At 39.0% G+C, this 13,061-nt stretch overlaps 1 protein-coding gene across 3 annotated transcripts in view; it reads left to right on the forward strand.

The window, feature by feature from the left end:
- The first annotated feature begins 5,153 nt into the window (after positions 1 to 5,153).
- Positions 5,154 to 13,061, forward strand: part of LOC109397699 (mucin-19-like) — a 60,514-nt gene continuing 52,606 nt past the window's right edge. The window contains exon 1 of one of the 3 annotated variants that reach the window (XM_062845193.1): positions 5,154 to 5,945. In XM_062845193.1, the coding sequence (XP_062701177.1) occupies positions 5,808 to 5,945 (138 nt within the window). In that variant the 5' untranslated portion in view covers positions 5,154 to 5,807. The remainder of the gene's footprint in view (positions 5,946 to 13,061) is intronic. The other 2 variants (XM_062845194.1, XM_062845192.1) reach the window with 2 other exon arrangements.

The following is a 13,061-nucleotide window of genomic DNA, read 5'->3' on the forward strand; positions in this document are numbered from 1 at the left end:
TTTGGGAACCACTGCACTCGCGATTCAAGTTCGGAAGGAATGGTTCGGTCTTCTTCTTCTTACACTTCACTTGGCAAACGGCAACGCTTTCACTCCGCCAATGAAAGCCATGGAAAATCACACACTAAAAACTCTGGGTCGAACTACCGGGCAGGAACACCAGCAATCCTCTCGGTAGGAATGCTGTATGCCGTCGACGACAGCAATGGGAGGGAATTGTCCCAATCGGATGATTGGCGACAACACAGCTGCGGTTGCAGCTTCACAAGGCACTGGATCCTTTATCCGGTTCGCTAGGACCAAATGTTCCGTCGGAGGAACAGCTTAGGACCGGTAGCTCGATGGGAAGGAGGGGAACTTAGCCTTCGGGAAGGCTGTGGCTTCCACTGGGGAGGAAAAGGCGGTTTCACACTAAAAACTACTTAACTTTATTTCACGTCTGTACAGGTCGGTGTTTGAATGAAGACTGTTTTCTCTGCACTGCGCACGCAATCTTTCAAGGAGAAGGAGGTAGAAAAAACTGCATGCGCTGCGCTATGGCAATGGTGGAAACTTCCATTTACATAGGCGGTGGTGCGATTGTTCGGGCGTCGTCGGCTACTGGCACATAAGGACATGCCGTTTATGCGTGGTCGGTCGGCTGATCCTTGCGTACATGCTTGTTCACGTTGTCGGGTTGTCGCTCGGTTGGTTGGAGGGGCAAACAGACGATGTGGTGTGTGTGAGGGTAAATTGGGTGATTGTTAGTTGGGGCTGGAGCCGTAAATTACTCGCGGCGACTCGAGGTTAGTTTTGGTTAGGATATGGTCAAAATCTAAAAGCTACTTCGCGTTGGGAGCGAACAGTTACATAAAAATCCAATGTAAATGTATAGTATAGCGAACCATTTCATCACAATACACTTTATTGTAGCTGGTACACTGTATGGTGCAGAAATGGTTTTCACCATACACCCTATGGTTAGTTTTTATCCGGGCGGTGTAACATTCACCGAGCGTCATAATTCCGTACATTGAAAATAGTACCAGATCAGGACCATCACTGCCCAGCAGGTGTATTCACTTATCCGCGAATGGTAATGGCGGTAGTGGGGTACAAACGAGCGAGGATGTTTCAAATTTCTTAGAGGATAATGAGCAAAATCGAAGTGGCTTCGTTCTTCTTCCACCATTCGAAGATGATACCCGAGACGATCCCCCAGAAGCGTCAAAATTTCGACCGCTCAGATTAACCTACCGTCACCATTACCGCTCGGGATAAGTGGGTACTTTCATTACATGCATTGCATTGAAACCAAAGCCGCGATTGACTAAAGGTCGACATAATGTAGCAGAAATGGTAGCTTAGGTACTTTTTGAACCTCTTATCAGGAGGTTGAATGAAATCTTTGAGGTCCAATTAAACACTCAAAATTTTTCTTTGAGTGAATAACTTTTTTGTTTTCACGCATTCCTTGGACCCGTGCTTTCCAAACTCTGTTTTCGCGACGCACCAGTCTCTTGCAGGCTCGCTAAAACGAGTAAAAAAGCGAGCCTGCAACACGTTGGGGCGCCGCGAAAACTGAGTTTGGGAAGCACTGCCCTGGATAACGAAATGCATTATAAGGGTCGTGAACGGGCAGAGATCCGGCCAGATCCCAGACCAAGCACGAGATATCCTTCCTATTCAAACTATTGTAAATTACTTCGCATTCCACTGTTCTACGCTTGGAAAGATACACATCACAAAGCTGTTAAAAATGTATTTATGGACAGTTTCGGCCGGATTTTGGCCCAATTTCTACTCGATTACAATGAGCCTCTATCACTACTTTTTCAAGAATGTATTCACAGCTGCCAATACAACGTTGATCCGGTCAATTGTGCCTAAAATGACAAAAAAGTAATTACAAATGAGGAATTTAAAGAATCATGAAACGATGGTCCACTGCACGAATTTATTCTGGCCTGCTTATTCTCACAGAGAATTTGACGTTTGAGAGGTGCCGGCACCGCTCAAACGTCAAATTTTCGGTGAGAGTAAGCAGGCCAGCATACATTAGTGCAGTGGACCATACGGTCAACTACAAACATTTGTGAAAAATTTTGACAGTTGAATCAACAACCTACACTTTCAGCCTACTCAGACCTAACTATAAAATCTGTCGGCAAGAAATGTCATAATCGAATCACCCCTCACTGTTTTTATAGCCAGCGTTAACATAATGTTTCTATCGAACAAACTGTATTGATACTGCAGAAGTTTTTGTTTTACAGTTTCTAATTGTAATAATTTTCCACAATAATACAATACAGTATAAACACAGACAAACAGACGTAACACTTCGAACATTTTTCGATTCAAATCATAGTCACGGAAACATATTCGCCCAATGCTAAAAGGACTAAGTTTGGCCGACCACCAACTAGGTGGCGGTAGTGAGCAAACGTCAAACTCGAACAATGCGAGCGCCACGGTTGGGCAGTTGGCCAACTATCAAATTTTGAAATAGACCATTAAATCGGTGTACGATGAGAATTATCAGAGTGTTACGTCTGTTTGTCTGTGGAATAGCAGTAATAATATCCGAGTAAAAAGTTATGGAGTCCAGAAAACTGAGATGACTAATGATATTTGCTGATTTTCTCATTCGTTTTAGATTGCTTATCTGTTATTCGGCGTTCGTTGTCTCAGTCTGACTGTAATACAATCGAAACTTTGCAAGCTCTCCAAGCCTATTTAAAAGGGCACTTTTTATGAGATCTACACAATTTCATTCCCTTGAAGAATTCAATTGGCGCCAAACAACGCCAAAAATGTAGGTTGGGTAAAACAAAACCGGTATAAATCCAAATTGAAATCCGGCATTTTTTTTTGTATTTTCGCGCTCTTTTAAAAAGTGTCCTCCTTTTCATACAAATGTCCTCCTTTTTCAACCGAATTTGGTCAAAATGTCCTCCTTCACTTCATTTCCATATGGTCACCCTATGCAGACTGCGCTAGTGGTTGTTTTGTTTACTCTTTGGGGATGAAAAATTCCAAATTTAGTTTCCAAGTTCCTGAAGAGTTTAGAACATTCTTAGTTGAAATTCCACTGTCTTATGAAAAACAGTTATGGGAATTAGCAGATCCATGTGTTTTTCTATTGTTCAGCACAAAATTGGCTGTTGTGGGAGATGCTCGAGCTGCTGCCGCCAGTAGTTCAAATTAAGATTAAAATTAGTAGCAAATTATGATTACGATGGTTCAGATTAAGGCGAAACTGGATTGTCTGTGCTGGAACCATATCCTCATTTTTTTGGTTTTTGAATTTTTATTAAATAACGAAGCAATATTTTCAAAATCGGTTTTCGTGCACATGTAGAGTACGGACCAAGGTATCTTCTGAATTTTTTTTGAGGTGGAAAATGTTTTCCATATTGGCAAAAACCTTTTTTTTGTGAAATTTTGTTCAAAAATGGTTTCTGCAAAAACGAAAAACATTTTCCACCACAAAAAAAAATAAGGAAATACCTTGATCCATACTCTACATGTGCACGAAAACCGATTTTGAAAATATTGCTTCGTTATTTAATAAAAAATCAAAAACCAAAAAGTGAGGAAATGCTTCCAGTTTCGCCAAATTTTAAATTAAAATCATTGTTGACGAACAATCGAATTTTTCAATGAAATTCGGTGCAAATACAAACTTTTTACCACTTAACAGAAAGCATGGTCCACTGCACGAATTTATTCTGGCCTGCTTACTCTCACAGAAAATTTGACGTTTGAGAGGTGCCGACACCGCTCAAACGTCAAATTTCGTGTGAGAGTAAGCAGGCCAGAATAAATTCGTGCAGTAATCCATACCTTCGGACACGTCGGTTGTGATTAATATTGAGCGATTACTTGACGTGAGTGATCCATTGTTTCACAGTAATCAATGAGTAATCAGAGTATTTTTTTTTTCAGTAGTGACAGGTAATCAATTTAGTTGGAAACCCCTTGATGGGAAGCACTCACTCAGAAATAAAAGTATACACGGAATTACTATTATTTATGCATTTTGTATCCGCATCTCTCTCACTCTCTTTCTGTTTTCATGCTATCTGCCGTTTAGCCTGGGTTGAAGCGAAGTGATTTGTCAACCCAGACGAAGCAGCGGATAGCATGAAAACAGAAAGAAAGTGAGAGAGATGCGGATACAAAATGCATAAATAATAGTAATTCCGTGTATACTTTTATTTCTGAGTGAAGAATGTGACGTCTCAACAGAAAGCAAATCTGGACGAACATTTGAAAAGGGCCTATCTGCTTTGCGTAAACAAACATGTTTCCACAGACAAACAGACGTAACACTTCGAACATTTTTCGATTCAAATCATAGTCACGGAAACATATTCGCCCAATGCTAAAAGGACTAAGTTTGGCCGACCACCAACTAGGTGGCGGTAGTGAGCAAACGTCAAACTCGAACAAAAACTATGCGAGCGCCACGGTTGGGCAGTTGGCCAACTATCAAATTTTGAAATAGACCATTAAATCGGTGTACGATGAGAATTATCAGAGTGTTACGTCTGTTTGTCTGTGATGTTTCTGTCTCTGTAGGGCCCATCTGCATCCACCCACGCACATCAACACCCTTAGGGAACGTTCAAAAATTACGTCCAACTTTTGGGGGAGGGGGGGGGGTCTACAAAAGTGTGACAGTACGTGTATTAGGTATAGGAAAATAGCGTGACAGAGGGGGGAGGGGGGGTCAAGAAATCCCAAAAAATGATGGACGTAATATTTGAATCTTCCCTTATCAGAAAGAGTGTTCTTCAAGCTATCTGTTAAGGGTGTTGATGTGCGTGGGTGGATGCAGATGGGCCCTGCAGAGACAGAAACATGTTTGTTTACAAAAAGCAGATAGGCCCTTTTCAAATGTTCGTCTAGAAATGACTGAAGCTGATAGTGCTGAAAATGTTAGTTGGAGTAGACAGTGCCCTGGACAGTGGATCTAGCCCTCTATCCAGCGCACTGTGCTTGTCCGACACACGGTTTATAGAAGAAAAATTGATTTGGCTTGTCAAAAAATTCGATTTTCAACTACATTTTTATCGTAAGCCTGCAGGAATAGTTTTGTTACATTTTTTTTTAGTTTGGAACACCCTGGTCACCACCCATCTCGGCATCATTTTCCTCGTTTTCCCAACCGCCCATTCGAAAACAACGTACCGACGCCACCCCCCACAACCAACTGTCATTCACATTCTTCGGCGAAGGCGTCACGTAGCAAGTGAAACACGCCGACTAGCCGCCGCGGCGGCTACTTGTGTAGCATCGGGCAACCCTTCGTGCATGCGAGCGTTTGACAGCCTTCGCTTTCGCTCGTTCGTTCGTTCTTCGTCTTCGATCATGTCGTCGTCGTCGTCGCGTGTGCGTGTGTGAACTAAAAAGAAGGAAAACTTTGTTCGGAAAATTTGGCCTACCAGCGGTGGAAAAACGAAGAAAATTCGATCGCCGTCGGTGGTTTACGGTGTGGAAAAACTTTTCCCACAGTTGGAATTAGCGGAGGAGCGCCGGAATTGTCGGAACGAGGGCGCGTTTGTTTCCAGCGCACACCGCCGCCGAAGGTGCCCTCGCCTCAGCAGCAGAAAAGGGAAGATTTTCGAATTCGCGTGTGGCCGCAGCAGCAGAAAATATCGATAAAGTGTGTGTATTTTGGAAGTGAGTGTGGGAAATTATCACTTTTGAGGGTGAAGAAAATGTCGATGGTGAAAAAGTGGTAGCGTAAAGCACGCAAAGTGAATCCCCTCTGGTGTGTGGATATAAGGAAGAAAGGCGACATTTCCAAGTCTCCCGATATGTTTCAAGCGCATTCACGAATCACCAGGAGTAACGAGGCAAGTCCGTCATCATCGCCAATGGCAGCGGCAGCAGCAGCAAGTGGAGCAGCGCTCAATACCAGCACTGACAGCAATTTAGACGATGACCCCAACAGTGTGAGTTTATATTCGAAAGCACATTTTTCTACGCATTTTGATAGAGACTAGACCCTTGCCACCGTTCCGACGGGGCAGGTGAATGATCCCAGTCGTAATTAGGCGAGGATACTAAACGGTGTATCATCCGTGAGCTGCGCCATGGTCAGCAGGATGAGAGCGCAGCGTTTTCTTCCCTCCACGAACTCTTTTGCTTGCTGGTGTTGTTGTTGTTCTTCTTATTCGGCCCAGCCAGACTCGGTGTTCAATGACGGGATCTTCTTAGCTTGTATGCTGTTTTCCTCTTCCTCCCCGCCAAGAAGAAACTCCAACCCAGTGCACAGTGGGAAAAATCAATTACAAAAGTGGAAAAAGTTAATATTTTTCATGATTTATCTAACTACGCGACCATCGATGGTTCATTCGAAAGGAAATTTTCTCAACAATTTTTTGATGATTGCATGGACGATCGCTCTAAAACTAATTATAGAGCCTGATTTATTTGAGTTCTCCCCAAAATTTTAATGTTAATATTCATCGGTCTGAAATCTTATCGCTCCAATTTTGTTTGATAGAGTAAAGCTACGATATTAAACAGGGTGTCCCATTCAATGGGGAAATTCTAGGAATTAAAAATATATTTTTAATGTAGCATTTTTGCTGTCAAAATTGAAACAATTTTAAAATTAATTCTTTATTATATGGGTTTGAGTTTGTCAAAAATAATAGCAGCTATTGAGAGGTGCATGACATTGGTGGTAGGGGTAAAGAGGAGCTTTGTTTTAAAACAATTGGCTTCTTTAGCGGTGTTGAGATAATTCCATATTCAGAATCTGCATGCAAAACTGAGCCGAAATCCAAATTTTCATGAATTTTTTTGCCCGGGAACCTATTTAAAAATCAGTTTGAAGTTTGTATGGGAGCGATTTGTCGAATCACCCCTCGTCGCATTTTGTACTGGGCGGAGCTGTCAAGCAGTTGGCTAGCTGTCAAAAGGTGATTTCGAAAAATCTCTTCGAAAGCGATTTTTTGTACCAAAATGAAGTTCTAAAAATCTGAAAAAAACATGGTGGTTCAGAAAAAGGTGCTCTTTTGTATAAAATCAAAAAATCAATACATTTTTCTTAATTTAAAAACCCAATTGGAGTATGTGATTAAACCAGATATTAAAAAAATATGGTTCTTAAAGCTAAATTTCTAAAGGAATCCCTGGAAAAATCTTTGGAAGAACTTCTGTGGAAGCATCCCTTCAGAAACTTGTAAAAATCAAGAGAAATAACTATCAAAACTCTTTGGTGAAATTTCTGGTGGAATCCCTAAATAAATTTCTCGAGAAATTGCGCGAGGTATTTGTATTTGTATTTATTAGATTTGACCTAAGCCTGGCAGTTATAAACTATTTTTCAGGTCAAGGAAAGTATTACAGGACAAAATCTTACATGAATTCTCGAATAAGTATTTTTTGTAGCAACTTCTAGAGGAACTTCTGTTTAAATTCCTTGAGCAATTTCCGAACCGAAGGAATCCCTATTGCAACCCCCGGGGAAATTCTCTTATACAGACGGAATTTATGGATAAATTCCTGGAGTAATTTCTAGAAAATCATTGGAGGGAATCTCTGATGAAATCACTGTCAGGATTCCAGATGAAATTCCGGGAGAAATCCACGGAAGAATTCCTGAAAAGGTTCTGGGAAACATCTGGAGGAATGCTAGCAGAAATGGTTTAGAAATTCCAAGAGAATTCCCAGCAGCATTTTTTTTAAGAATCTGCAGGGATTCTGGAAGTAATTACAAGTGAAATTCCCGAAGCAGTACCAAGAGTTATTGCTGTAGAAATACCAAGCGGAATTCCACAATAAATTGTCCTGGAGAAATAACTGAAAAATTATAGTTTTTATTTTAAAAATCCGATTGAATCCATCTATTTTGAACAGAACCCATCTTACACTTATTAAACTTATTGTTGTATTATTTGTATTTAACATATTTATTTTGTGTGATTGACCAAAAGTTCTAGAAAATATGGTGGATTTAGCATCTAGTGGATTGGTTCCCAAAATAGCATGGACCATGGACTAAACTTCCAGAAATGCCAGACACCTCCTAGAATCTTGCTTGGAATGTTGAAAAAATATCTTACATATTCTGGAATACTGTATTTGTTAACTGCCAAACGATCTTGAATCTATTAACAAATGGATAAGAAAATCAGCGAGATACACTTTGCATAATATCTCTTAATCAGTCAAATAAATTAACTCCGCAGTACTTTGTATTCATGGTTATGGTGTAAAAAGGACAAAAATGATATATCTACTATGTTTCCTTGAACCGATAAAAAGTGTAAACTAACCGGTTATCGTTTTCAATAAAAATTACAATTACAACTTACTTCACTTTTGCAAAAGAAAAATTAAAAATAAATAAGTGAAAGAAACTCGAGTTTATCTCTTTAATGAAACATCACCTTGAAAACACTTCATTGCACCTTCAACGGTTTATTATATGAACTGTCTGTTACGCACATAAAGTATTACTGATTATATCTTGGCATATTAATCAGAAATGCTTGGTAAACAGAGGCACCGCCGGGGCTCAGAAGATTCTATAGCTTCAAAACAGCTTCTGGTCGGTTAAATTTGAGAAGGTTTTGCGGATCCTGGAGTCCTTCACCTAATTGGCTTCTTTAGCGGTGTTGAGATAATTTAATATTCTGAATCTGCATGCAAAACTGAGCCGAAATCCAAATTTTCATGAGTTTTGGTGCCCGGGAACCTATTTAAAAATCAGTTTGAAGTTTGTATGGGAGCGATTTGTCGAATCACCCTTAGTCGCTTTTTGTACTGGGCAGAGCTGTCAAGCAGTTGCCCAGCTGTCAAAAGGTGATTTTGAAAAATCTCTTCGAAATTGATTTTAGGTACCAAAATAAAGTTCTAAAAATCTGAAAAAATCATAGTGGTTCAGAAAAAGGTGCTCTTTCGTATAAAATCAAAAAATCATTACCTTTTTCTTAATTTAAAAACCCAATTAACGGCTTTGCTGGCTGGCTGTCGTATTACTTGAACAATAAATATAAATGTAATTCCTAATGGCAACATTAAAAGTTATCTGACAGGTTGTGGGACCTTTTAAGAGCCAGTAGACTTGAAAATGTTAAGTATGAGTTTTCTTTCCCATACTATTCAGTTGTTTCAAACATACAATTTAAACGTCATTCGAATTTGTTGGAAGATTGAGCAAAAGTGAAAGTCATGAATGTCATATAATTTAAGATTGCCAGAAATACATTTATTCTAGTTTGAACTAGTTTCTGTGAAGTCTTCACAGAATTATATGCCAGAGGTAATAAAATTGTTTTTTTTAATTGCCTAACAAGTTACTATGTTTCTTCTTCTTCTTCTTTATGGCTGTCCAGGGTGGCCACAGACTCGGGAAATTCGGGAAATGCGGGAAAAAGTCGGGAATTGAAATTCATCGGGAAAAATGCCGGAATAAGTCGGGAATTTTGTTTATGATCGGGATTTTTTTAATTGATATGTAATGCTCTCATGTAATTACACAATTTCACAATTATGCTATACTATCCTCTCCTTCAAAGCCTCACGAAGAAAAAACATTTGATGATGACCATTGGTTTATGAATTATGAGTGATTTTTGTATCTATATTAACGAGATTTTTAGCCCAAGGATAGTTCATCTCAGAACACACGCTTTACTTCCCTTCCGAAACTCTTTCTTATGAGTTTGTCGGGAAAGAGGTTACGCTCTCAGGTCCTCGGCATGATAGTCACGTGTTTTACCTGCTTTACAGTGAGTGATTTCTTGTTTGATAAAGATTATCCGGATGACAGCTTAATATTTTCCGGATGCTCACAATAACGCTTAGACTTTAAATTTAGGCACATATTAGAAATCACATTTTTGAAAAATACGAGTCGAACTGGCTAAAAAAAACTGAACCTTAAAAACGTAACCAGACACGAATGCCACATAAGTGGTAAAGTGTCTTTAATAAATATTAATAATAATAATAATTAAAAGCGTAAGGAATGCCGTAAGAAATACTATTTTTGGTAGAAAAACTTTCTGAATGATTTTAGCAGAAATGCAAATAAATACTTCTCCAAAGCTTTTCCACAATATTTTCACGAGCAATGTCTATGAGTTCCATAGGAAATTGTATACGAAATGTTGCCAGAAATAAATTCAACATTTTTCACAACGCAATTTGGAAATTCTTTCCGAATATTATCGAGGAATTATGTAGTTTTTCAGGGTGTCTATTGTCAACGTGGGTATTTTAAATGGTATTTCTAACGAAATTTCTGAATGACACCATAGAAAATCTCCCTGCAATCACAGAAGCCATCATAATAAGAATTTTGATAGCGGCATTCTCAATTCTTTTGGAAAAAATAGTGAATGTATTAGGAATTTAATCGTTTCGGATGATTTTATGGAAAAATATGAAAAGCTGCTTGTATGAATTCTTCAGAACAGAAGCGTTAACATTGTAGAGGTTTTTACCTCTTTGCTAATGCGAATCTTAAGAATTGCTTTATGTCCTTCTTGGAACTATTCATTGAAGCAATTCTGTAATGCGAGAACTGTTATTAAAATCTAGAAAGTCATAAGAAAGAAGAATGGCTCAAGTATTGGAAGAATTTTAAGCCCATTTCTTGATTTCTTTCAGCCTTAAATGGAAGGATAATCCAATGCTCTGAATAAATTAGTAATGGCTGTACAAGATTCATTTTAAACTCAAAGAGAAATTTGATACAAATTGGATACATTTTTTTTGATTTTGCGCTATAATTTTTTTATGAAAATGTGTACCCACTACTCATCAGTTTCCAGTAAAAGTTATTCACGAGTTTCCAAGAGAGTTCTTAAAAACTGAGATTAGAAATTAAGTCCAAAGTTTTGTTTTTTCAGGGATTGTGAATTTTTCTACAAATTCAGCTAGAAATTGTTTATGTACTGAAATCCCCAGATTTTTTTAAATTTTATTTTTGAGGAAAATTATTCCAAGGAATATGTCATAGTTAACCAAAGATTTTTTTAGGAAAATCATCAATTTCCATAAAATAGGAATTTCTCACAGGAGTTTTGTAGAAGCCTTCCCCATAATTTCATGGGTTTTGACTATATTTCAAATTTGAAGGTTTGCATATGAGCATGTAACTCTTACGGAATTCCATTTACTTAATTATTGAATAGACTTCTTGATTTGTTGCCATGTTTATGAAAAAACTTCATGGGTTTCGTTACAAGACCTGAAAAATAAGAAGTAAACTTCAAGCACATGTAGAATTGTTTTGGGATGTTTTTAACGTTTTCGAAAAATTACGTAACTGTCCCAGTATGACAATGGCACTATCAATATTCCAGTGAATTTCGCAGATCTACTTTGGATTTGGACTTTGGAACGTTTTGCAAGCTCCAAAAGCATATAGAGAGAAGTCGGGAAAATTTTGAATTAATGCGGGAAAAATGCGGGAATTTCGTTTTTGAATTTGTGTGGCCACCCTGCTGTACGTCCCCACAGGGACTTGGCCTGCCTCGCTTCAACTTAGTGTTCTTTGAGCACTCCCACAGTTATTAATTGAAAGACTTTCTTTGCCTGCCATTGCATGAATTTGTATATTGTGAGGCAAGTGCAATGATACACTATGCCCAGGGAGTCGAGAAAATTTTCCCGACCGGAACGGGAATCGAACCCACCGTCTCCGGATCGGCGATCCATAGCCTTAACCACTAGGCACACTGGAGACCCAAGTTACTATGTTTAAATTACCGTCGATGGGGTTGACAATGGGTCTGGGGGTGAGATTGGGTCAAAGCGGAGAAACATAAAATTTGAAATAGCTCATCAACTATCGCTAATTTATATTGAAAACTTTATATTATTTCAAAGAGGAGTTGTTTTTACACGTCATGATGCAGAATAAGATGTTTTGCAATAATCGTTTTTTGTTAAATTTGAGGCTAAACATATATGATGAAACTACTAGTAAATCACTCTGAAAAAAATCTCCTTCATAATGTTTAACACAAGTACCTAACCATAAATTTTCTTATAAGTGGTTAGCTGTAGGTACTACCTCTCTCTCTTCTTGGCGTAACGTCCTCATTGGGACAAAGCCTGCATCTCAGCTTAGTGTTCTATGAGCACTTCCACAGTTATTAACTGAGAGCTTCCTCTGCCAATGACCATTTTGCATGCGTATATCGTGTGGCAGGCACGAAGATACTCTATGCCCAAGGAAGTCAAGGAAATTCCCTTTACGAAAAGCTGGACCGACCGGGAATCGAACCTGTCACCCTCAGCATGGTCATGCTGAATACCCGTGCGTTTACCGCCTCGGCTATATGGGCCCTTGTAGGTATTACCTGGTTGATGTAATAAAAAAGCGGGCTGTCATTGCTCTTTTTATTTAAAAACTCAATATTTTCGACGCTATGTCTAAATATTAAGAATGGGGGTGAGATTGGGTCAAGCAAGTTATCGAGTGCACATAACCTTAACTAAAAATTCAACTTGTTATCCAGTCCCCATTTTACGTTAGAGTGGTGCCATGTTCACCGTATCTTCATAAAAGCACGCTTTCTTTCAAAAATATGTCGAGAAGTGTCAAACGAGTGTGTTAATACGTTTAGTACTTAAAATCATTTATAACGATACACCCATGCGTTTGGACAGCTCCTCTAATCATCAGCTAATCTTTAGTGTACTGCAATATCGTAAGCTCAGAAAATAGACTTAACATAATATTTGAACGACCCTCTATCTTGAGCTGAACTGATTTGCTTTAGGCCAATGATCATGTACATAAGAGTTTATACTAAAACTATAATGTTTTTTTACAATCAATCTTTCAATGCGTCCCTCCCTCATTGTAATCTCCCCTCCTCTCATGGAGGTTGAAACTCTTATGTCGTTTTCGTTTTTGCGGTGGAGCTACACCGGTGTAGCACTTTTGCACCGAAAGTGTTCGTTTTTGATTTTCGTGCTGCACCGGTGTAGCACTTTTTCTGCACCGCTCAAGATAGTGCAGCACTCAAAAATTCGAGAGTGTAGCGGGTGTACACCGCGTCCACCAATCAACGTTTGCAAAGTTGTAAATATTTTGG

This window comes from Aedes albopictus, chromosome 1, assembly GCF_035046485.1.
Source record: "Aedes albopictus strain Foshan chromosome 1, AalbF5, whole genome shotgun sequence".
In the NCBI taxonomy this organism is placed as follows: Eukaryota; Metazoa; Arthropoda; class Insecta; order Diptera; family Culicidae; genus Aedes; species Aedes albopictus.